This window comes from Tympanuchus pallidicinctus, unplaced genomic scaffold, assembly GCF_026119805.1.
Source record: "Tympanuchus pallidicinctus isolate F22 unplaced genomic scaffold, pur_lepc_1.0 scaffold25, whole genome shotgun sequence".
NCBI lineage: Eukaryota > Metazoa > Chordata > Aves > Galliformes > Phasianidae > Tympanuchus > Tympanuchus pallidicinctus.
The window spans coordinates 6,112,076-6,135,951 of record NW_026294742.1 but is presented as its reverse complement, the minus strand read 5'-3'; the positions used below and the strand labels follow the sequence as shown (position 1 = coordinate 6,135,951).

The following is a 23,876-nucleotide window of genomic DNA, read 5'->3' as shown; positions in this document are numbered from 1 at the left end:
TTCTTATCAGGTGTTAGATGAATTCATCCTTTAAGGTTACTCTGTAATACATGTTATTTTTTAAAACTAAGCTTTGGCTGGACTGAAGAAAACCAGCCACTGGTTTCTGATAGCTAACTTAGGAAGATGGGAATTCGTGAATAGATTTATCTTCAGACATTACTACAGAGAAAGCTGCTTTCTTCATTAAAACACAGAACCACACACACAGATCCTCTACGCATATGCAGCTAATAGCCACTGCCTATGAGAAAACATTTCAAAATATCATACGCCAAATGATCCCAACCCCAAACAATAGGCAAACTTTGACAACCCAGCTGTTAAACTCCCTACTTCCACACAGCAGTAGATACTGAAAGGTGCCCATCACAGCAACACGACTGCAGTAACCATCTGCTTGTGCAGTTTACTCATGTGTCTGCTCCAAAGCTAGTGCAAGCAGTAGGTGCACAAGCAGTCATGCTCTAACAGATGGAGTGCTCAGCCCCTAAACCATTAGGTGCATTAGATGATCATGTGAATACTCGCCTACAGTCAGATGGAATAATCGAGCTGCTAGGCAGACAGGAGTCAGATGGACAAGCCCATATTACAAGTCCATAGAACTAACTGGAATCCTTTCCCAAAAAAAGGCAACGAAGAACCTTTTCCTCATGAACTCAGAGGACGTTAGATTGGGCTACACATCAAGGACATGGTGCTAGATCTCCTTAGCTACAATGGACATTTCTCATTGAAGAAATACACAGCTTTGTTTGTAAGACAGAAAACTGGAACAAAAGAAAATGATGGATTTTATTGATTCTGCTGCTTCAAAGGATGACCTGAGGGGCTCATTTGAATTCTCTGTACATGACCTTCAGACTTGTACCATTTGTGCTCCATTAGTTCCTTTGTACAGCATTCTGCCATCTGGTGAGAAAAACTGTTATCAAGAAATTAGGTATCATCATTAAAAATACATTTACATATTACTCAGTAAATTTCTTTCCAGGAATGCCATGTAGTCTAAAGGAAGAACATTGTGAGTAAGTAGTAAAGCTGCATCTCAGCTGCACTTTGTGGTAGGAGACATTCTCTGTAGGTAATGACCAATGTAACACTGAGTTTGGAGAATGCCTCCATGCCAGGTCAGTGCTCAGGTGAGGCAACGTTAGGTTGTATTGCAGTTCATTAAAAAGGCAATAAAAAGCTTAAGAGTTATCACGGATCCTAACCATATGAACCTAGTAATCAGTATGATAGACTATCATTTACATGAATAGGAAATTGAATGGACTTTTCATTTCCTATGCCTTTGTTGCTCCCTTTCAATTGCACTGATGGTGCTATTCGGGGAAGCCCAGCATGGTGTCTGTTTACAAGAGAACTTTGCAAAACAAAGACAGTCATGGTCAAAACTTTGTTGGTCAATTCAGTTTATTTACATGGAAGACCTCAGAAGAAAAAAAAACACAACAAAGTATTCTGAAATATCCTCATGGCATGGTTTTGATGGAAGTGGTGAGTTAGCAGAGGATGATCTCACAGCTATCTACGTTTGTGGAGGCCACATTAAAAGCATCTGGTTTTCAGAGAGGCCTGATCAAACTTCCCTCATCCGGGCAAAAACACCATTGCAAATTTTCCTTTGCAAAATGGTCTACGATGAAGTGTTCTGCACACAGTGAACAGTATTGCCCATGTTTCGCTGCAGAGAAATCAGGCTCAAGCACTCTCCTTCCAGTTGGAGTTCAGGATGTGCCATGCCAGCATCTGACTGCATTTCAGACGTGTGCATCACATAACAGCTGAGCAGCTCTCAGGTTTTCTTTTCTTTTCTTTTTTTAAGCCAAAAGAATGGAATTGTTCTGAATACACCATGAAGAAACCAAAATAATTGGGACCAATGTTTTTAAGGAGTCCTTGCTATGCCATAACTTCTCCTGGTTCAGTTGCTAAATTACACTATAAAAATAAGTAAGTGCAATTGAGAGGCTGTGTTAATCTCAGAAGTTTAAACATCACCCCGTAATGACTGCTTTATAGTGGCCCACAATAAAGTACTTTATGGGCCATGCAGGAGATTTATCCACACGCGTACGCTAAATACTGCTGGGAATTTTCTCACATAGAGAAATGAGGATGACACAAAACCAAATGCATACAAAACATGCAGTCATTCACACTGCAGCAGGAATACCACCCAGTAGGAAAGGACATTTACGACACCGAAGAGAGATAAGAGCCGATAGCCAGCAGTGAGACGTTGCTTTTGGAAGTGCAGAATTTCCTACCCTGATAATCAGTGCAGATTCTAGAAACATAACAAATAACAACCGCCTCTTTGCAAGGAAATGAGAGCTTAGGCACTGACTATAAATAAGTTACAAAGAAAAAAGGAGTGGTTTGCAGAGTTGCTTATCAAAATCAAGAGATGTTAGAGCCAAATTGGGATCTCGCACATAAAAGTTCCCTGGGCTTAAGGGTGAGTATATTTGTGATTTCTTGCCCAGGCATTTGGAGACTGCACTCAATTGCCTTTAAAATTTCTCTCTCTAGTAATACAGGAGATCCACCCTGTCTGACTCAGAGATCTCAGATTAAAAGTCTTTTAAAAAAAGTTGGTAGCACAGTCTTATTTAATTTTAATTTTATTTTTAAAGTAACCTGATTTCAGAACAGTACCGCAGCTAGACAAGAATGAGTTAACCTGAAATCCATCACTACCTGAAGAGTCAGCCTGATTTTCTCAGGGAAAAAGTGCATTACCATACAAGACAGCTGTAAGTACACCAGGCACTACATGAAGTCCTTTATGTGAGTGCATCACCTCCCTCAGCCATAAAGCACTCACAAGCAATAAAGCAAAGATCATTCTTAATCTCTCTGTGCTATCATTAATGAAGTATCATTCACCCACTTGTCTGCAAGCTGCTGTCCTCTCCCGCAGGCCGCTTCATCTTACAACAATGCCTCCTTTCTGGCTCGGAAGACCAACAACTGGCTCTCCCCTGAGCTTCTGGCAGATCTCCGTGGTCACCTGGCAGGAGGCAGCATAACAAGAATTTATTTGACAGGCATCCTCCCAAGGAGGCTCAGCGTATCAGTCATGCTGCTGACACCCTCGCTATCCAGAGGAATTTGTCTGGATGACAGAAATTTTCTGGCTATGGGCAGCTGCTCTACCAGCAGCCATCCAAAAGATACCAGGATTTTCCATTTTACAGAAGGGTATTTCCTCCACATCTTTTGCAGAGGGTGACTGTTGCTGGTTAAGGACAAAAAGGACCAACATTGACTGCCCACAATTGCATGAACTGTCTTGATCTGAGTGCTCTGGCTTAACAAATTAATACAAATTACGGCCTTAAGTAGAATCTGCTGTTCTAATATGGCACTGAAAAGAACTGCAAGTTTGAGTCATTCCTTCCCTTCATACAGTGCCATGGGAGAAACACCTGTCACTTTATCACCAATCTATGAATTTTGCTTAGATCACTGGTGTTTGAAGAATAGTCAACATAAAAACTTCAGTGAAAAAAACGAAAACTTGTTCATAAGTAAGAAAGATGAGGATTTGCAAGTCTCCATGTAACACTTCTCTGCCTCAAATTGTTGAATGAAAGCTCTAAGTGCCAAGCAGCAACTCATGTCTGAAGCTTAGCATGCTGGAATGCTCAGACTTACATAGACAAAGTGGAACTGTCCTTGACTGAGGCTTATGCCATGTTTAAACTATATTCAGGTTTCCTGGCAGTATAACTGGTCTATTCTTACAGTTAAAAAACCCCTTTTGAAACAAGAAGTCTGAACAATCACACACTTCACAGTAGCCTAGTAGCTGTACAGGTTCATGAATAACTTCCAAGGCAGGTAGCAATAAGCACATAATAAGCAAAGCTCCAAGAGAAAGTCTTATTAAAAAAAAAAAAAACAAAAACAAACAAACAAAAAAAAAACCGCCAAAAAACAGAATTATGGGAAGAGACTGAGCTACAGGTTTTATGGACATAGCTCTATTCCAGCACTCTAGCAGTACAGCCAAAATGAACTCCCTCAAAATTAAAATACCCTATAGAACCCAATAGGCAAGGTAACTATATGGACTCAACAGAGGTCACTAATTACCAGAGAGCTTGCCTAGCAGACATCAGATGATAAGGCATCTTCAACTCATGTGTTTTTTTCCCCCCAAAACTACGCTTCCTCTGACGTGGAATCACAATGCTGGCCAAGCCTGTAACGCTGTGCCAGGCAGAAACCTAAAGCTCAACTGAAACGTGAGCAGCACTTCCTCAAACAGCCTCTCCTACGGTGTGACAGCTCCCCCAGGGGACCAGGCCGTCATCCTGCCTGTCCTCTGGACAGGACTGTCCTGCCCACGTCCCACTCACTGATACAACTTCCTCCACATCTCAGCAGTGAGGTTTAGTTTACCAGGTCAGTATTTGTCCCTGGTGTACAGAGACAATGAACGGAATACTAGAGAACAAAACAGATACACACCTGAATGACTGATACATTATACTGCATGGTTATGAAAGTAACATTTGCAACTCCAGCTAGTTTTGCCTTTTTTCCTACACATCCAGTGTACCATAGGACCCAGACACTCACTGCAGCATCTACAAACCTTCTACAGGTATGACGTAACAGAGGTCTATTGCAAAAGACAAGCAGAGCTCCAAAAGTGCCATAAAGGAGATATTTATTATCAAACTGTGACACATCTAAGAAAGTAAGCAAACACCTCAGTAACTGACAAAAGCGAAGGAGAATGCACTGTGAATACATTGGATTTTAGCTTCTGGCATGTTCAATATAGAAATGCTTTGGTTTGGCTAACAGGAAACCACAAAGCACAACTGTCCTATAATTGCAGCAATCAGACACGTGCAGGGAACAATAATTTACAGGCAAGAGAAATTAGTTATAAAGAGATCTGTTTGCTGTATTTCTAATGACCGTGTTGTTTTTTCTTCATATCTGAGCGTTAGGCTGTTGTGTTTTTCGTTTTGTTTTTGTAGAGGTTGCTTATCTGAAATGGCAAGTATGGATCAATTCTCTTAGAAGATACAAATGATTAGCTTAGAAAAAGTTTAATATTACAGATAAATGGCTCAAATTGCTGCTAATTACTCAAGTTTGAGAAGCAATGTTTCAAAGCCATAAAACAAACTCTGACTTTGTGTTAGCACGAGTTAAATCTACTCAAGTTTCAGAACTGTGAGCCAATGCTTTCTCCACACAACCCAGGAAAACCATAAGATACAAAGTTTGAAGTTAACAGTGCAAATACAGCTTTGAAGAAAACAAAAAAGCCTCCTGCCTTCTCCCAACCAGTCCAATTAGAAATAGAGCACAGGATTAACCACTGCTGATTGAACAGCATAGCTCCTAATCCATCCCCTTGAAACTATCAAATAAAACATAGTAAATTTCAAATGTAAACTGCAATACAAGGAAAACAACAGAAATCAGCATAGCTTTTAAGAGCAGATGAGCACAGAAAACCCTCCTATTATGAGCCGTTGCGTTTAAGCACCTTTCTTTAAAAAAATATTGGAAATAACATCAGCATTAGTCCCTAAAGCACACCCTCTTGTGACTTCTATAGAAATTAGAGACTGATTTATAGCCACTGTGCCTTTTGTCACGGAGATGGAAAATGTACATTCAAGGCACCCTTAATTCAGATTCCAAATTATTTTGTCAAAATACATCTATCTCAAGTCACCGCTTTAGGAGTTGCCATAGTTCAGTGATGCAATCAACAACCATATTTCTCAGGTTGGTAATATGGCCTCAATGTCTGCTTTCTAACTTACATTCAGGTACCTCCTCTCAGAAGCAATTTGTGTCTCCTAAAAAAGTACTGGAAACAAGGCTGCTTAACAAAGTATAGAACAGCTGAAGGTCATTTGGGAATCTGAGATTGTCTTAATGATTTTATTTTCCCCAGACAGCCAAACCAAGATAATTAGAGAAAATAGCAGCTCAGGTAACACCTGAAGATAATTTCACCCTTCTCTAATCACCTGACACAGGAGATTTATTACGTTAATCTACATTCTTGAAGTCAATAGAAAAGTTACTACATCTTTTAAATTCTGGTTAAGAGTAAGGATTCCATAAAGACACGAGAGTAGTTATGACAGTAACATTTACTTCAAATAATATTAATTGCTCAGAGATACAATGAAAATGATGACATCTGTGTGTAACTTGGAATACTTGAGATGATTTCCACTGAGATCTCACTCCTGGTGTTCTTCTTCAGCGATGTAATGTTGTAACCTAGGTTTGTTAGGGCTGTGTTCCATCAGCCAGTCAGCAAGCCACGTCTGTGTAACAACAACAGAAAATTCAACACCTTCTGTGGGTTTGTTTGTTTGTTTGTTTTCTCTACGAAGTGTAAGAAAAGCAATTTAAAGCATTATTTAAAGCCTCTGACACACAGTCCTACAGTGCTGTAAAATGAAGTCCTTACAGGAAAAAAAGAAAAAAAAAAAGCCTGATTTTTTCTAGATGTTCTTTTGAATCTTCACCACTTCTATTGCTTTCAAATAACTCACACCCTTTGGCTGAGACAACCTCAGTGCTGCTAGAAACTATTTCTGAGTGGACTGACGGTGGTTTTTTATTCCTGAAGATTTCATGAGGAACAAACAAGAGATTAAAATCAGCCTAAATTCAGTTAATGGGAGAAAAATACCTAAATATGTGAACAAAATATAGAAAAAAATGCTCCATCAATTTCCTTGTGGATCACCTGGTAGAATCAAGCTGAAGAGCAATAGCCAACGTATATTTCTCAAGTACAGCAATATCAAATCAAGCTTATTTTCCTTTTGTGACAAGGTCACAGACATTAAGAACGTGGAAGAAAGAATTAATACATTTTATTGGCATATAACTTTCTCACAGGAAGGACGAGGAAAATGGTCTGGTGAAGTTATTAGTTCTATCTACTTAACTGGCCAAAACAAATGTGCTCAGAACACACAGATAATTGAAAACGAAGAAACAAAATGATTTAAGGAAGTGTGGCCTACAAGTTAAGATAGAGGAAAGAAAAAATAGGTGGTTTTTTAAATTATATATTATATATTATTTTATATATTTATATTAATATTATTATATTATAATTATTTATTTATATTGTTATATATATTTATTATTTATGAAGAAATGACTGGGAAAAAAAAAAAAAGAGAGACAAGGACAGCCTTCAAACAGGCAATAGATTGCTGCAAAAGAGAGGAGATGTTACATTGTCTCCAATGTCCTCTGGGGACACCAAAGCAAAACAAACCAAAACAAAAATGTCTTGGGTTTAAAACTGGAGCACAGGAGACTGAGGCTAACTTCTAGTGAAAGGTTTTCAACTGTATATAATTCAGCACTGAAACAGATCGCCTGGGGAGGCAGATTCTCCATCATTTGAGTGCTGAAGAACAGGCCAGACAAACGTTTCTAGGAATGGTTGTGTACAATTGGTTTGGCCTTGGGGCAAAGGGATGGATGAAGTGGCTGCTTCAGGGACACTGCATCTCAGTGTCTTAGATTTCAGTGGTCACAGTGCCACACATACAAAGTGAGCAGGCTGTAAAGCTGGAGCAGTTACAGTACATTTAATCTGACACGGCTCACAGACACACCTCAGAATGCTCTTAAGGTCTTTTTCTCTGCAGTGTCTCTTGTGGGAAAATGCAGTGTGGATTAAAAGAGTGTTAATAATGCAGAATGCACCACAACTCCCAGTAAATCATCACACTGATTAATTTTCCACATTCCTGAGTATGCATAGTGTGAATTACTTGAATTTTAAGAATACCCCAAGTAAAAAAACCCAAAAAACAAAAAACCTGCATTTTCCAGATGAAAGAAAGCTAATTTTATTTAGGCACCAAAGAGGAAAACCCAATAAATTAACCCTTCCCCCTCCCCCCCCCAGTAAGAACTACAGTTCATACGAAATCTTTTTTTCCTTGAGATCTCCTTTAAAGGAGGGCAAGGCGTATCAACTTACTAAATAGAAAGGGTTAAGATGACATAATTTTCTAGAGGCCAGTTTGATTATTCAAGATGGGTTTTACTCAGAAGAATCATAATTAGTTTTCCTGGTGAGCTGTGGGGGCAGCCCATGTAACTGTTATCAGTGCCATAGTCAAGATAATTGCTCATCCTGAAGAAAGATTAGGTTGGTATTATTAAATTAACCATAGTGATGGAGTAAAGGCAGCCTTGCTAAGAACTCTACAGTGTTTTACTCAAGCATGTAACTACTACCAGATTGATCAGCATCGAAGTAAGCTTGCCTAGAATCTATGATGAGAGCTATTTCATCTCAAACTTACCTCAGAAATATTAAAGTAAAAACTTTCTCTTGGCATTATATAATAGCACCTATTTGCTTTTCCAGACATGTGTAACAACTGTGTTGGCAATAGTTTTATTGATGTCACCTAAAATGACTATTTCATAAAAGAGGATTTCATACAGCCTTGGCCCTCGTCTCATCTGTTAACAAACAAATCAACTTCTTGAAAGGCAAATGCTACCTGACTACCTCATTAGCAGTTAACTGAAACAGCACAGCTCTTTTGCAAAAGAGAAGCTTATATATATACAGAGAGCACGAATATCAGTGTAAAACAAACATATCACAAAGCATACAACGCAGTGCTGATATACCATACCATTGGATCTGCTGGCTTCTCTTTACAAAGTGCAGTGAGCCCAGCTAGTAACGTAGGGTTTATGTGAAGATTCAAGTAATCTCTAGCTCTTTGTCCAGCTGGAATTGGCTCCGAGATCACTGTGAAGAGCAACCACAGGCATTGGAAAGCAACTTATAGAGTGATCAAAGAAGGCCTTCTTTCATAGGTTGTTTATAGTAACATTAAGGTAAATGGAAGCTCATCTAAGTTAATAGTATATAATAGTTTATGAAGATTTTCACACAACAAACTGCAAAGAAACCATTTAAACCCCTTTACAATGTCACTGAGGAAATCTTTCTAATTATAACCAGTTAGGAGAGGGAAGAAACTCAGACTATCTGGAGTAACATCTATATCTGTGAAGATTCATTAGAAGGTAGGAGAGCAAGAATATATTCCATATTGATTACTTCCTTCTTGCAGTGTGGCTCTGGTTTCTGAAAACACCAAAAAAATTTCATGTTAAGTCTAGCTTTGCTAGCAAATATGAAGACTCATGGTTTAGACGAGGTAAGGTAGGAAATATAACAAGCTTTTCTAGGCGGTTCCCCTTGCATCTTTCTGTCAAAGACTAAAATAATAATTGAAATGTTACTTTATAAACAAGAGACCATTTCCCAGTCTTTCCAGGTACTATGGTCCATTTCTCTAGCATTTACCTTAGGAAAAGCACCTGTCATGTGAGTCAACAGTTGCTGTTGAACAGACACTGCTCAGCCTGAGCCCAAGCGGGATCTTCTCAAGCCAACAGGAGCTCCTGGTCTGATCACTGCCAGAAGAACATGCTAGAGTATAATAGCTTCCAGTTTTATTTGCAGTTTTATCTGCTCCAGTTCCCAAACCATGGAGTTTGAAAAGTAGAAGCACTCATTGTAACTATAATGGCTCTTCAAATAGATATTGGTATGCTTTTTGCAGGAGAAAATACCAACATAAATAAACACACATTTGCACAAAGCAAACAAGCTGAACCCTTCTAAATTAAATTATATCTAGAGTCTGAACAGAGGCAATAAGAGAGAAGGATGCTATGCTCCCAAAGGCTGGCAACACATATATTTTTTGCATCATTTTACCTCCTGGAAACATGAATCGAATTTCTCTTTCTGCTGAGAATATGCTGAGACTGCCATGAAGTCCATTCCTCAGATCATCAGTCCCATAGATCGCCCTTAAACTAAAAGCAAGAGAAAGAACTGCTGAGCAGGCAACTGCAAATACCTTTAAAGTCCCTACAGTATAAAAGCAATACACATAAGCTATATAACAAGGCTGTGGTGTGATTTGTTTTGTTTTCAAACAAATTAAGTAGCAGATTAAAATTTGTGTTCACACATTCAGCATTCTCTGTAAAAAGGGTGAATTTTACATATGCAAAGGTGAAAACTTATGTTACAAACAAACTAAAGAGATAACACTAAAAATCCTTACCTCATTTGAAAGAGGGAGAGCAGTAGAAGGCAGAAGAAATTCTGATCTCATTTAAGAGAATGACAAAATCCTACTGAGTCCACCAAATAATCCAGTGAGTTACCTGTGAGGGTGAGTCATCCTAGCTTTTATGCTGTTTGATGGTCCAAGCAATTCCTTCCAGTATGAGACTGCACGATGTCTGGCAAGAACCATAGCAACTGAAGGTCCAGAGCTCATATAGGCTGCTAAATTAGGAAAAAACATTTTTCCATACTGGTCTGCATAAAAGATGCTGCATTGCTCTGGGCTTAACTGGAGCTTCCGTTTCTGGGAAAAGTGTAAAACAGAAGAGAATGAAAAAAGCATGAAAAAAGCTTACTATTGAGCTAGCTTGCTACTCAGGTACCATGCTATTCTTTGGGGCAGTCACATTGTCAAGTGCAAGCTGAAGAGGTACAGAGTAACTTCCCAACTTAATCTGATTCAGATTTGGTCCTCCTCAAGATACAAAGTAACAAAAACCAAGAGGTTGCTATGTGAATTACACAGACAAATGCATTACTCGAGGAAAATGAAATCTTGGTGTACACAAATTGCAGTGTTTTAAAACCACTGGGTGACACAAAGTACAGTCAGGGCATAGCATACAAAACCCGAAAAGCATTACAAGAGCAGTGTTTAATTATTCATCTGTTGCAGAAGAGCATTCCACTTTTACAAAACTGTCAGCCCACAGCACTAATTATACAATTGTTCGTTCTTTCATTCAGTGCTTCAGGACTTTCACAATAGCTATCCAGCCAGCAGGTAGCCAGAATTAGGACAAGTGTAACAGGTTATCCACCCGTTACAGGTTATCCACCAGAGGGCATGGGGCAGCATAAAGAGAAATAAACTTATTAAAAAGTGCTTTCTTTGAGCCTGCTCTAATGTGATACAAAGTACTAAACGTTCAGATTCCTATCAACCTCAATGTCAAAAGTTAATGACTGTAAAGTTCTTCTCATTAAAACAAAACAAAACAACCCTCTAATCTTCTGATGAATTGCCTGTAAATAAAACAACCAGAAATGAAGGGGAAGAAATTAAAAAAGAACAAGTTTGAAAAGAGGCATTTACAAAAGTAAAAGATTACCGTTTGGGGAAAATATATACATATAATACTTGTATCTAGAAGCCTGACTGCTGCTCACCCAGTGCCCTCAAAGTCCAGTGCCGTGGCCAAGGCGCTGTCGGCGGAGGAGGAGGGGGAGCAGGAGGAAGAGAAGGCAGAACACGACGAGGACGACAGCGGCACCCAGCGACCGCCCCAGCCCCGCTGGGTAACATGGAAGAGGGTTGGGTTTTTTCGTTTTTTTTTTCGTTTTTTTTTTTTTTTTAATTTTTTTATTTTTTCCCCCCCGCTTGTGATCGTTTCTAAAGGAAGTTAAAAAGAGCAAAGACTTCCTGCCAAGGTAGTATTACTGGCTCCTGCTGAAGATAGCCTTTACTTCATATCTCTTACCTCAAAATAATCTGGGGATTCTGAATTATTTTAACAGATTATTTTTTTTTTCCATCTGTTCTTAGAGAATGTACAAAGAGCTCCCTGAATGAGGGCCTAGAGTACGCATGTCCTTGCTAGCTAAAGGCAAATCTTTATCTTAACCCAGTCTCCACCAAGAATCACGGCCTGGAAGCTTTCCAAGTGACAGAGGGGGTTGCACCAGTGCTCTGCGCAGCATCCCCACAGTCACGTTGTTAGGTCCGAAACCATAAAGGACAAACTCAGACCTATTTAAGTAGAACATTTGTAATGCTTTTAAAGCCCTTTTAGGATAAAAACACTGGGAACAAGAAAAAGCACTTCAGTCCACAACCTGCCATTTAAATCTGGAAGCATCTACTTGGCAAATGGGTATATGACACATTGATATTAGAAGGAGATCTCTCTAAAGAGTTACTTTGGAGCACCCACCCATCTGCTGCATATGTTACATAGACGAACTACTAAACTCGGTTTATTAAGGAAGTACGGGATCTCTTCTGGCCAGCAAAATCATTTGTGTGCTCTCTTCCATGTCACGCACCAACAAAATGTATCCTCAAAGAATCTGGGAGTTGTGTCCGATGACATGAAAAATATAAACGGATTTTTTTTTACAACAAAAGCTTTTAATTATTGAACTGACTGGTGACAGTTAAGACTATTGATGTGACTCATAAACTGCAGCTGTTATCTCAGGAACACAGCCTTTTACCTGGATAATCATGAATCCAGATCTGAGGATGAGATCCTCTATCTCTTCCTCCTTAGCTACAACATCAGGTTTGATGAGAGCCAGTGTTTTTTCCACAAAAATCTGAGGTTCGGGCATTAGCATCTGCATCTTTGCTTCTAGATTAGAAGCCGGGTGCTTCTTTGTCCTGCAATGACATCAGTTAATGACATTTGGGGTTTGCCTACCACGCAGTCACCTGCAGCCACACTCAGTGCACACCCAGGAAGGAAGCAGGACGTCCTCATTTCAGACCTGGACTAGTTAGCATCCCGTAATTCACGCTCCCATCTTCAGTAAAGGAATGTTTTGTAGAAAACAAGCCAAAATTAAGCATTGTTAGCCAATCGTGAATTATAAGCTCTTCTTAAACATCTCTAACTCAGACCATGCACGAGCAGAAGCACGACTATGCACAGGGATCAGCGAGATATGAGCTCCAACATTTCTCCCCGAGCAGTGGAAGCAGTGTGGTTTCTTGCAGAACTGTGCCCTTCTCCCCCGTGCCCGTGGGTCTCCGAGGAGACAAGGCTGAAAACACACGAACCCACGCGGAAAGCCTGCAGCTACCGACCTGGAACCACAGCTCCCAGTCACGGCCTCCAGAGGTCCCGCCGCGCGCGCCAAGCCGCCATGCCGCGCAGCTCCCCGTTGCTAAGCGACGGCGGGGCCGGGCGGGCAGCGGGCTCAGCGGCCACAAGATGGCCTCCGCGGCCCTCGCGGCGGGCTGCTGCGTGCGTGTGTGGGGGGGGAAGAGAAATGGCGGCCCGGGTGCGGCGCGCCCTCGGCTCGCCTCACAGCCCGCTGCAACCGCGCTTTCCGGACCTCGTTTGCCCCTTTCTGAGCGTCTGGTGTGATAAGAAAATAACAAAGGGAGTAAATCGGTTTGGGCAGAAGGTTTTGGGGGGTCTGTTGTGTTGTTAATTCTGTGACGCAGCTTTCTGTTGATTTTACTCCACGCTGGAAGCACAGTCTCACGGCAGACCCTCATAAGCAGAGGTCACACCGTTGGACGGGTATTTTGGAACAGAAATAAACGTCTGAGTGCAGAAGCAGGTTGTTTACAGGTCGCTGTGCGGTGGCAGCACGCACAGCACTTCCTGTTTATTTCCCGTCCGATCTGCCCTGGGACGCAGCTCACAGCCGAGCAGGCGCTGACCTGAATTCCCAGCTCTAGAATACAGTTTCTCAGCACTTTGGATTGAAAGGCATTTTCTCCCCGGTGTGACTCGGTTGCGACACAGAAACAAGCAGCCTGCCTCCCTGCTGAGGCCTGCCGGCAGCTATCAGGGAGGCACAGCCCGGCAGCTGCGATAACGCCCGCACCAGCCCATGGACTGCTCACATTTGGGCCTCGCCTGCTGCCCTGTGACGTTTACCAAAAACGATGTGATCCCAGGCAGTCTGTTTGTCACATCCAGCTGGAATGGCCTGCACATTCGAGCCCTTGGGGTGAGATGGACAAAGAGACAAGTGCTCATGTATATGGGCTTCATTTCTTTTTATTGAAAACAGGTTGAAAGTTGATACAAAGGTGAAAGGGCAGAAGGCAAAACACTTAGAGAGCCATAGGTGCAACATTGCGTAGTAATGGTCAGCAGAAGAAATGAAAGTTAAGGCTTGAACAATTCAGATATAGACTGATTTTGCTAATACAGGCATACGATGTTGGCTTCTTTAACAACAGTTAACAACAGTTGAGTTGAAGATATTGTAAATGCAGCAACTACTCACAGATAAGGAAAATAAGTGTTTTATGAGAAATAAATTCCTAGAAAGATTTGCGAGTTCATCTACTTTTTCTTTTAGTTCAGGATTAATTTGGCAAGAGCTGCTCCTTGGCAAAGTAAATGCTTACAAGGCTGACAGGCTGACCCTGGGTTTAGCAGCTCAAAAACCTCCTCAGCACCAGTGAATATTTCAGATTATTACTTAAGAAATATTGAATTTAATATCCTCACAAAGTACTGCTGACTTTGATCACTTGCAATTTCTTCAGTGTGTGCATTTTGCTCCCAGTTAACCAAGATAGGAAAAAAGTATCTCAATATCCGTCTGTGCATCCTTATCTGCTGAAGCTTCCCCACGAGCAGCATCCTGTGCACTTCGCTCCTTCCCCCATCCTTCTGTGTCAGAATTTCTCCTCCTTGCTGTTTCCAGAAGCATTTCTGGAGGGCGGAGATCATCTAATTTTAGCAGCTCGGAGAATCCTCTGCTCTCCAATGAGCGAGCTGCTGCATCTGAAGCTGCAGCCAATTACCCGGGGTTTCCTCCTGCTGCACTTCCCACGACCGTTTAATAATGCAGAGTTACACATTTAAAGGGGCCCCCCCACACTAAGAGAAAATAACAGTGTGTCCCCTAACAAAGAAGTAGCTTTATACAGTAAGACCATCTCAGAGGTTTCTTCTTCTAAATCCTTGGATTCCATAAACCCGACCTTTTAATACTGTGTTGATATTGTTATTGTATGCACCTTATCTTTGTAGTGCTTGAGAAGCTATTTCTAATAACTAAAAGGCTGGTTTGAAGCATTGTCTCTAACTTCTGTAGCCCAGGGATGTTACTATGGGCTAAGAAAACAAACAAACAAAACCTGAAATTTTAATTACAATGCAACAAACCATTACAGTTCTGAATACTTCTCTGGGCATAGCTTGGCTGCTGTATCTGATCTGTTAAGCGGTTTAACAAGCCTTGCTTGTCTTATTTTTAGCTGGCATGGAATATAATAACATTAAGATGATGGTTGCAGATGCATTTGCATTCTAGTAACAAATAACTTCTTAAAGAAAAAATACTGTTTTAGAACTTTGAACTCCAATATTGCAAGAAGATGGACAAAATATTTACTGGGGGATTGTTCATTAAAAAAAGAAAGGAGGAGGAAAAACAGAATGATGTAAAATTGCACGGGATAATGCAAAATAATAAAGAAAAGTTAAAGAATAATACTGGCTAGTTTCACTGATTAAAAATGAAACTTACACATTTTAGCTTTACATGCATTTTAATGTCAAGCATGAAAAAAAAAGTAGTAATAATTTCCTGGTTATTCATTTGCCACACAAACAACTTCTGTCCACCACTGACACCATTTTTTTCGTTTCTGTCTCCCACGATAAAGGCTGGGATACCTACATGCAGTACCAGCTTACCTCCATAACCTGCTTCATCTGTGCTTGCTCTTGCAGTGCAAAGAGTCTTTGACAGAAATCCTGTGACCAAGCTGACTTCCGCTCCTGCAAGCCCGCTCCCTCCTCCATTTCTTACAGCTAAACAATTCTGCTGCAGCTTGCCTACATGCCTGTAATCCTAGCTAACTTTTTATTGCTTTTGACTAACCCAATTCAAGCCTTCATTTCTGCTGTCATGTATTTGCTATGTCACAATTTTCTTTACATATGCTATTATTTCTACAAGACTCTAAGTAATAACAAACTTCTCATGTACACATCCTCTGTAACTCCATCAATTGCTCTACTGTCCCTCTTCCATTTTATTTCCTGATCACCCTCATGCTCCCTCTTTCATACGTTCACAGCTTTTATCATACACTCTGCTCTGACCCCCAGCATCCACACAGATGCACTTCAACCTCTTGTACATCAATCAATTAATTCAATATAATCCTTCCGTAGAAGCACCTCTTCTCATCTCATGTTTTTGTCTTCCAACCACACCTCCTATCTGCTTGCAGACAGGAGATGTGGTTGGAATTCACTTCAAACACAGTTTTGCTTCCTCTACTCATCTAAAAGCTTCTCAACACATCTTAAACCAAGCTCTTTTGTCTCCAGTCACTTTTAGCATAGCTAGCTTCCCTCTTACCTTAGCTTTTGCAATTATTCTCACATATTGCTTTTTCCCCAGCCTGGCACAGCAATAGCTTCCCTTGTGTTTCTTTCCCGTGTCTGCAAGAACACCAGTGAACTCTGCTATAATTTCTCTCCTCCCTTCCCTTCTAGCTCATAGCTCATTGTGCTAATTGACAAATACAGATATGATTGCCTCATATTACTGTCTCCTTTCAAACTTAAGGTGTTCCCATTGCAATTTACTGTCGTGTAATGAGCGTGTGCTAGATAAATGATCTGGCTGAAAACCAACCACTTTTCAGCTGAGTTATTTTACAACTAACTGTGCAAAGGAGTAGGTGGAACTTCACAGCCAGGAATGTGAGTTTTAGATTCAGATTAGTCCAAACTGCTGTGACTTCTGTGAGTCACTGATGTGGCTGGGTATCTTGCACAAGCCCTCCTCATCTCAGTTACTGCTGATATCTTTTTCTCTGATCACAACATATAAATCATTCTCTTCCACTCAGATTTTTTTTTTTTTGCGAGTATATTTTATTTTGTAGACCATCTTTTTATGTCAATTCTCTATGTCTTTCCACATCAAGTATTTTCTGCTCCACACAAAACATTTGGTTTTCAGCTGTAAGCCCATACACATATTGATCAAGTTCTATTTACCTTTTGTTCCACAAACAATAGCTCCTACAATGTAAGTCATCTAAAGCAATTGATTTCTACTAAGCCATTTTAAAGTAAAGACTCTCCTGCTCAATTCCATGATTTTGCTTAGGATGCATTCATGTTGAATACCTGTCGAGGCTAGCATAGGCTTCCTGTTCTCTATAAAGCTCCTACTCATCTGTACATGGGCATAGCATGTGGATACTGTATATAGATACTAGACACTTACCCTTTACTTCTTAAATATATATCTCTACCTTATTTCTAGCATAAAATAGAGATAGTAGTGGAAATTGCTTTTCGGAATTGCCAAGCTGAGAGACTGAAATGGGATTGACCAGAAGAAATCAACAGTTGGAAGAGATTACAGATCTGAAGAAAGCATTGTTAAGCACATCCATGCAAGAGCTACAAAAGGAAAGCAGATAGTTCAGCAAAGCAAAGCAAAAAAAAAAGAGAGAAAGAAAGGAAATGGAAACCTATGGAGAACTGCAAATCAAACAATAAATCATGCAAGTCCTTAGCAAGGCTTGATAAAATACAAAAGAGATATTCAGAGTAATGACTTTTGCAGAGAAATTAATACACTATATCATTAAAACACCCAGATTACATCCATCATCTGAACCTAAGCTTAGACAACAGACTTTCATAAACTGCCACCCATTTTGGTCTACTCTTGCTGCTGGTCTATACACTTTTAACTTCAGAGCACACTGCTGCATTCAGCTGCCACAAATATAAAAACCTACAAGAAAGAAAGTAGTTAGTGAAGCTTAGCAGTTCTTATCTTTTCATCCACCCCATTTAAGTCCAGCTGCAGACATCAGTTCAGTCTTAGCTTCCCCCTCTGTGACTTAAGCAAATGCAGGATAATTTCCAATTGAAGCAAGCTGATGGTTCTGTATAAATTAACACATACAGGTGATAGCAGCTTTAGGTACAGATCTGATTACAATCTAAGCCAAGGAAGCCTGAAAGAAGCCAACAGAAGATCTCTTGCTGGATGTGGGGTAAGTTTCTTCAAGATGATACAAATTAGGGAAAGGAACACCTTACAACAACAACAACAATCTTTGTTTCTAATTATACTTAAAATTTAGTATTAGAAAAAAAACTTTAAAGGCACAGTCTTGTAAAGATAAGTATCTTTACCAGAAAAGAGGTACACAACCTGTTCTACAGAATCACAATTTTCAAGCCTGCTAGTTAGATGCTCTTTCTATCATTCTTACTGGATGTGACCTCATATAACAGTTTCATAAACTTTACAATGAAGAGATGGTTGTGGAGCTTGTCCACAGTTGCTCATTTAGATCACCTATTTTCAGATTGTCTTAATACTTTTCAAATTGTGAGCAGCAAAACATAAGGAAAAAAAAAAAAAGATGGAATCAAATAGTTATGTCCAAGGATTTAAACTTGAGAATTTGTAAGAAAACCTGTTACAATTCCAGTAAGAAACAGGAAGCAGTTTTGCTTGCATGGGAATCAAAGCAGAATGCTCAGCCTGAACCAGTTAACATGGCTCTCGTGTCAAGTACCACAAACAGCAAAGCAACACAGTGGCTTCAAATTCCTGCTTGTGGATCTTTATATGTTATGATCTTTACAATACTAAGTATGATATACATACTTTTTGTTCCTCTTAAGATGTCTGACTTACAGATTAAAACTGTTTTTAAGCTGAAAAAAAAAAAAAAAATAGCTTCTTAATCTGAATGTGCTGCATTGACTTTAGTAAACATCTTTAATGCTCTACCCACATTGTGCTGCATATAAAACCAAATATCCCACAGTGTGTTGTGATTTTAGCAAGGTGCTACTTCGATCTCACACAGGATAGAAGTTGGCCTAAAAGTGGTTTGCTGAAGAACAGCCTGGATCCTGGACTTCATAGCTCGCAGAATAAAGGTAAATAGTGCTGCTTGTCTTCATTACACCATGCGCACTTCCTGAATTGTAGCAGTGGTGCAGGTAAGCTGGGCCAGAGGATATATTTGACAGAGGGTGGGACGCTCCATTACATTTACATTTATCACTGCAAAAAGTTAAACTGTTACTTTTAGCACCACCAGCAAAGGGTTTCATGCGTCTGAATTGTTTTAAAGAGGCGGTAGCAATCTTTGGCTCTCCATCTGAAAGCTGAGCTCCTTGCCTTTGCTGCAGACAAATGAGATATTAGGGATGGTACATTGCACAAGAATTTAAAGCACAAACACAAGGAGCGTTGTCTCCTGCCCTCCTCACGCGGGCATTGCCAGCAAAGCCGGTACATCCTTGGGCAAAAAGAGCGCCGGCCCGGGCCCGCTCAGGGCTCCAGCTCCGGGTTATGTAATACCGACTCCAGATTTCCACCAAGAAAACAAACTCCGGCCTTCTCTGTTGCAAAACCAGCAGAGCTGGAAACATGTAGTAAACCTCTCTCCCTGGAGTGACTGAGTCAGCGCGCACCGCACCTTCACGGAGCGGCGCCAGGAAACGCAGCAGCGCTGCCATAACCGCGACTCACCGGGACGGGAGCGCTTTGCGGCGGACCGTTAGGAGGCTGCTGCGGGCAACAGCCATCGCCTCACGCGGGCGTTGCGCCTCTGGGGCTGGGCTTCCCGGTCTGTTATCGGGAAGCGCCTGGAGAGAATAACGCAGTTGTAAGTGAGCGCGGCAGCCACCCGCACGCCCACTTCTCCACGGGCGCACGGAGCCGTGGACGCTGAGGTGAGAGGCGCGAAGCCCCCGCACGCGCTTTCCCCCACAACCCGGTCCCGCGGGCCGCCATTCGCCTCACCCCGCGCGCCCCGCCCGCCCAGCGCCGCGGAACCAATAGGAGCTCCCGAATCTTACGAGTGACAAAGAGCGACGGCCAGCCAGGAGACGTCTTGTTGCTGTGTGGCCCAGGCTCCGGCGGTATAAAGGCGGCCACGCGTTAAAGCTTCGGGCCGGAGAGTACGTGTCTCGGGGGGAGGAGGAGGTGGCGGCGGGGCCGGTGCGGAGCAGCCGAGCACCGTGGGGGATTTTAATCCTATTCCGGCCGGCCCGGATTTTATCGCGAGCGGCTTTTAAAGTGAGTAGGGGCGGGCGGCGGCACGCGGGGGGAGGGGCGGCAGCGGACCGGATCAGACCGGCCCAGCCCTGCGGGGGGAGCGGCCTCGCTGACCGCCGGCCCCGTTGGTCTCTTGTAGGCGCCTCACGTCCCTCTCGCCTCTGCGGACGGGGCAGCATGTCCGAAGTGGAGCAGCAGTTGGCGGCCGCCGCCGGCGCCACCCAGAACGGACACGAAGCGGCTGAGAGCTCCGGGGAGCAGCAGCAGGCCGACACCGGCGGGGCCTCGGCGGCTTCGGCGGGCGCGGCGACGGCGGCGGCGGCGGGAACGGCGGGAACGGCGGCGGCGGGAGCCGGTCCTGCGGCGGGGACGGCGGGGGTGGCCGCCAGCCAGAACGGGGCCGAAGGCGACCAGATCAACGCCAGCAAGAACGAGGAGGACGCGGGGTAAGCGGCGGGCGGAAGGCGGGAGCGGGCCGCGCCCCCCCATCCCCGCCTCGGGCGCCATGTGCGGCGGCAGAGCGCGGCCTTGGGCCCGGTGCGGCCTTCGGGCGGGCGGAGCGTCCCGTCGGGCCCGGGCCCCGCGGGGGTGGACGGCGGGCGGCCCCGCGGCGCGGCGCTCGGGCGGGCGGCGGAAGGCGGCCCGCAGCGGCAGCGCTCCCTTTGTTCTGGAGCTGCCTTTTGTTGGCGCCATGTGGTGGCTGGGGGAGGGGCGGCCGCGGGCCCTCGCCGGCTCGCGCTGTAAAATGGTAGGGATTTCCCTCGGCGCGCCTCCCGCCTCGGCCGCTTTAAAGCAGAGGGGAGGAGGGAAGGAGCAGCTCGCTGCCCGCGGTGCTGGTTGCGAACTTAAGGGGCTTCGCGGAGAAATCCCGCCCGTCGGCAGAACGCGAGCGTGCTTTGTGTAGGGCGTGCGACATATCGGGGGTTGGAACCTGACGGTGGCAGTCTTAAGTATTTTGGGAGGAAGGAAGGGAAATGCAGCACGAGCAAAGTGATGTGCGGTGTGATGAAAAAGTAAGAGTGATTTCGGTTTACGTCTTCGCAGCATTGTCAGAAAACTGGTTATTAAGAGTGAAGTGGTTATTAAGAGTGTTTTCTGGAGGACTCGGGAGTTCTGCTGTGTTTTACTAGGAACATTCATATACGAAGAGACTGATTTATTTACGATCGCAGTCGATTCTTTTCTTACTTTTTGAATATGCACACTTGGCATGAGAACTACCTGCCTGTTTCTGCAGACTCTTTGTGAGCCTGGCTGCTCACATATTTAATTGGAACTTCCTTTGTTGTCACTGGGCCCCGAGTCGGAGGGTCGTTTGCCTGAGGCTGAACAGAACTGAAGCTGCAGCAGTGCCATAGATTTCTGTTTATAAGGGAAGGAGTAAGAGTTATACGAGCTTCCTGTAGCCTAGGGCCGGATGTGCCTTTTTTCACAGCATTAAAGGATTGAGGCCTACACCTGTGTAAGCTGTGTGAATTTTCTTTTCACATCCTTAGTGTGCAGCATTCCCTGAAAAGTGGATGATGTTGTCCCGTTTGTCACACAGGATATGACAGATTTCAAACCCAAACCTGTAAACTGAAGTCTCTAAAGAGAAAGAAACCAAGAATAATAATTAAAAAAAAAAGCATAATTATTCATAGGGATTGTATTGAGTGAAAATTTTCAGCCTGTACACAAGACTTGCCCAAGCTAGAGTTCAGGACATAGGCAGTAAATACAGTTAGTAGCTGAAAATTGCTTTGATTTGTGTTGGTATTCTGGGGAGGGGGAAAAAAGAGATTGCATTAGCAGTGCAATGTCCAGTTTGTGGCTGCTGAAGGGGAAGTGAAATACTAAGAATTGATCTTAATTTCAGAAGCTCTGTGCTGTGGTGTAGAAATATTATGTAGATGTTGAGCATACCACTTTAAAAACCAGAAGGCTGTAAATCAGTGTAATATCTGCTCCCGTGGTAAGCGATTATTTTAGCACTGGCAATACCTGTGTGCAGTCCCGTCCTTAGGGCATGCCTGAGCTGCCTGCAGGTGAATTCCTGTCATCCCCCCTTTGAATTTCTCTTGGATCTGTTCTGTAGGAACATCTGGTAAAACCAGGGCATGCTACTGAAAACAACTGTCAGTCTGTTTAGGTTTGGCATGGTTGCTTGATCAGTAAGCGATTTCAATGAGAATGGAGCCATCAAGTTACCTTTTATCTTTATTGAAACGTTTATTAAACTCTGGAAGGCCTTCTCTTTAAGGCCTCTATTTTAAGGGCTGTACGGATGTGACTTAGGCCTTAAAAACTAAACTGCACTACTTAGTTGGGAGTGCAGCTGGATCTGAAAAATTACTGATTTAGCCTGTGAAGGATATGGTTTTCTCCAGTAAAATGAAAAAAGTCAAGCAAACAGATCAATCACTTTTACAGATCTTTTTCTCAAGTTGCTATTTGATCCTAAATGGTTGCTGGTTTTGGCAGGTTAAAGTTATACATTAACACCAACAGCCAATTTTACTTAGATGTAGGCTAGTTTATAAATTGCTGCTAGCTTCTATTGCCAGATCATGGTTACTTCAGAACAGAGTAGTGACAACTTAAACTGCTTTAGTCTGCAGTTAGGTAAAAAGGCTCACATGCTTTTAAAAGCTCGGTTTGTTACCTTGGAAACTCTGAAAATAGAAAACAGTTGTGCTATTAATGGTATTATTTAAGTGAGGCATTTGAAAAGTGCCTTGTTGACTGATCTTAGTTTTGTTTAGTTTCAATTCTGTATTGCACTTGAGTAGTTTATAGTTCTTTGTGATACTTTAGAGGTAATCTGTGTGGGAGTGTGGGTAGGGAAGAACTGTATCGTGGCCTCCCATGAAAGCAAAGACTGGCTTAATATTGTCACACTGATGAAGATGGAACTAGGTTCAGGAAGCGAGCAGGAAGAAGTGCACAGTGTATTTGTTAAGGCAGGTCCAAAGTCCCGTCTGTAGGAGACTGTTCTTAGCTGTCACAGATGTCTCTTAAATATCTCTTAAGTGGTAAGGCTAATATTTTTACATTCATTTCTCCAAATTAAGACAGATCTGAAGTGTTTTGATTTTGGTGCCCTTTTCTAGCCCGAGCGCTTTCACAGCAGTATGTGTGACCTCAGTTCCTTTCAAAAAGGAAAAGGCAGTAATTGATAATCAATACTGCTTCATTGTAAGTAACAAAATGACAGTGGAAGAACAGAAGTTACTGGTGAGAAGCATTTGAAGCAATTTTTCCTGCTTTTTTCACAGGACCTCATAAATTTCAGTGTACTGTAATTCCCTCGAAGAAGAGGGAGGGGAAAAAGAAAAATCAAACAAACCCTCGTGTGCCCCTGTAGCGTTAGTTTTTGACAAGATGCAAAAGTGTTTAACCTTCAACAGTTGGACCTGTTCTGACAATGCTGCTGAGGCTTGTGCTGCTGTGAACATCTTCCTGCATGTGCTTTTTGGTAGTACTTCCTGAATCTAAACAGCTGTTCTCTTTGGAATTTCAGGAAAATGTTTGTTGGTGGCCTCAGTTGGGATACAAGCAAAAAAGACTTGAAAGACTACTTCACCAAGTTCGGTGAGGTAACTGACTGTACGATAAAGATGGACCCCAACACAGGGAGATCCAGAGGCTTTGGATTTATACTCTTCAAAGAACCTGGGAGTGTTGAAAAGGTGAGTTTAAGCTTTGTCCTCAATTTCTCAGATTCTTAAATTAGAGGGAAATTTTCTAGCTTAAGTTAATCTAATTAAATTGCCTTTTAGGTTCTGGAACAGAAAGAACACAGGCTAGATGGACGACTAATTGACCCCAAGAAGGCCATGGCAATGAAAAAGGATCCAGTGAAGAAAATATTTGTTGGTGGACTTAACCCCGAAGCCACAGAAGAGAAAATCAGGGAATACTTTGGCGAGTTTGGAGAGGTGTGTAATGCTATCTAACGGAACACTGAAATGCAGTATAGTTAACAGTTGCT

At 42.4% G+C, this 23,876-nt stretch overlaps 3 protein-coding genes and 1 long non-coding RNA gene across 12 annotated transcripts in view; 1 reads left to right on the top strand and 3 right to left on the bottom strand.

Moving 5' to 3' along the window:
* Window positions 1-4,950: 4,950 nt before the first annotated feature.
* NME5 (NME/NM23 family member 5) lies at window positions 4,951-13,810 on the bottom strand. 2 transcript variants are annotated; one of them, XM_052689980.1, is made up of 6 exons: window positions 12,957-13,097; window positions 12,365-12,530; window positions 10,246-10,451; window positions 9,788-9,888; window positions 8,688-8,806; window positions 4,951-6,329 (listed from the first exon to the last, which is right to left on the bottom strand). In XM_052689980.1, the coding sequence occupies exons 2-6, from the start codon at window positions 12,491-12,493 to the stop codon at window positions 6,243-6,245; spliced, it is 642 nt and encodes a 213-aa protein (XP_052545940.1). In that variant the 5' UTR covers window positions 12,494-12,530; window positions 12,957-13,097; the 3' UTR covers window positions 4,951-6,242. The 2 variants fall into 2 exon arrangements, with proteins under 2 accessions (XP_052545940.1, XP_052545939.1); XM_052689979.1 differs by lacking the exons at window positions 4,951-6,329; window positions 8,688-8,806; window positions 12,365-12,530 and adding an exon at window positions 8,813-9,148 and having other exon boundaries at window positions 12,957-13,810.
* Window positions 13,811-13,866: 56 nt separating this feature from the next.
* On the bottom strand, window positions 13,867-19,819 carry LOC128084133 (uncharacterized). Its single transcript, XR_008208353.1, has 2 exons — window positions 19,376-19,819; window positions 13,867-17,611 (listed from the first exon to the last, which is right to left on the bottom strand). It is a non-coding gene; the product is annotated as an uncharacterized LOC128084133 (long non-coding RNA).
* HNRNPAB (heterogeneous nuclear ribonucleoprotein A/B) overlaps window positions 19,801-23,876 on the top strand; it is a 24,338-nt gene continuing 20,262 nt past the window's right edge. For all 8 annotated transcript variants that reach the window (XM_052689977.1, XM_052689975.1, XM_052689973.1 and 5 more), the window contains exons 1-4: window positions 19,801-19,924; window positions 20,043-20,349; window positions 23,406-23,574; window positions 23,665-23,823. In XM_052689977.1, the coding sequence (XP_052545937.1) occupies window positions 20,081-20,349; window positions 23,406-23,574; window positions 23,665-23,823 (597 nt within the window). In that variant the 5' untranslated portion in view covers window positions 19,801-19,924; window positions 20,043-20,080. The remainder of the gene's footprint in view (window positions 19,925-20,042; window positions 20,350-23,405; window positions 23,575-23,664; window positions 23,824-23,876) is intronic.
* The window catches only part of PHYKPL (5-phosphohydroxy-L-lysine phospho-lyase), a 16,306-nt gene continuing 13,523 nt past the window's right edge, over window positions 21,094-23,876 (bottom strand). Inside the window, exon 13 of the transcript XR_008208345.1 lies at window positions 21,094-21,265. The gene's annotated coding sequence lies outside the window, so the exon portion shown is untranslated. The remainder of the gene's footprint in view (window positions 21,266-23,876) is intronic.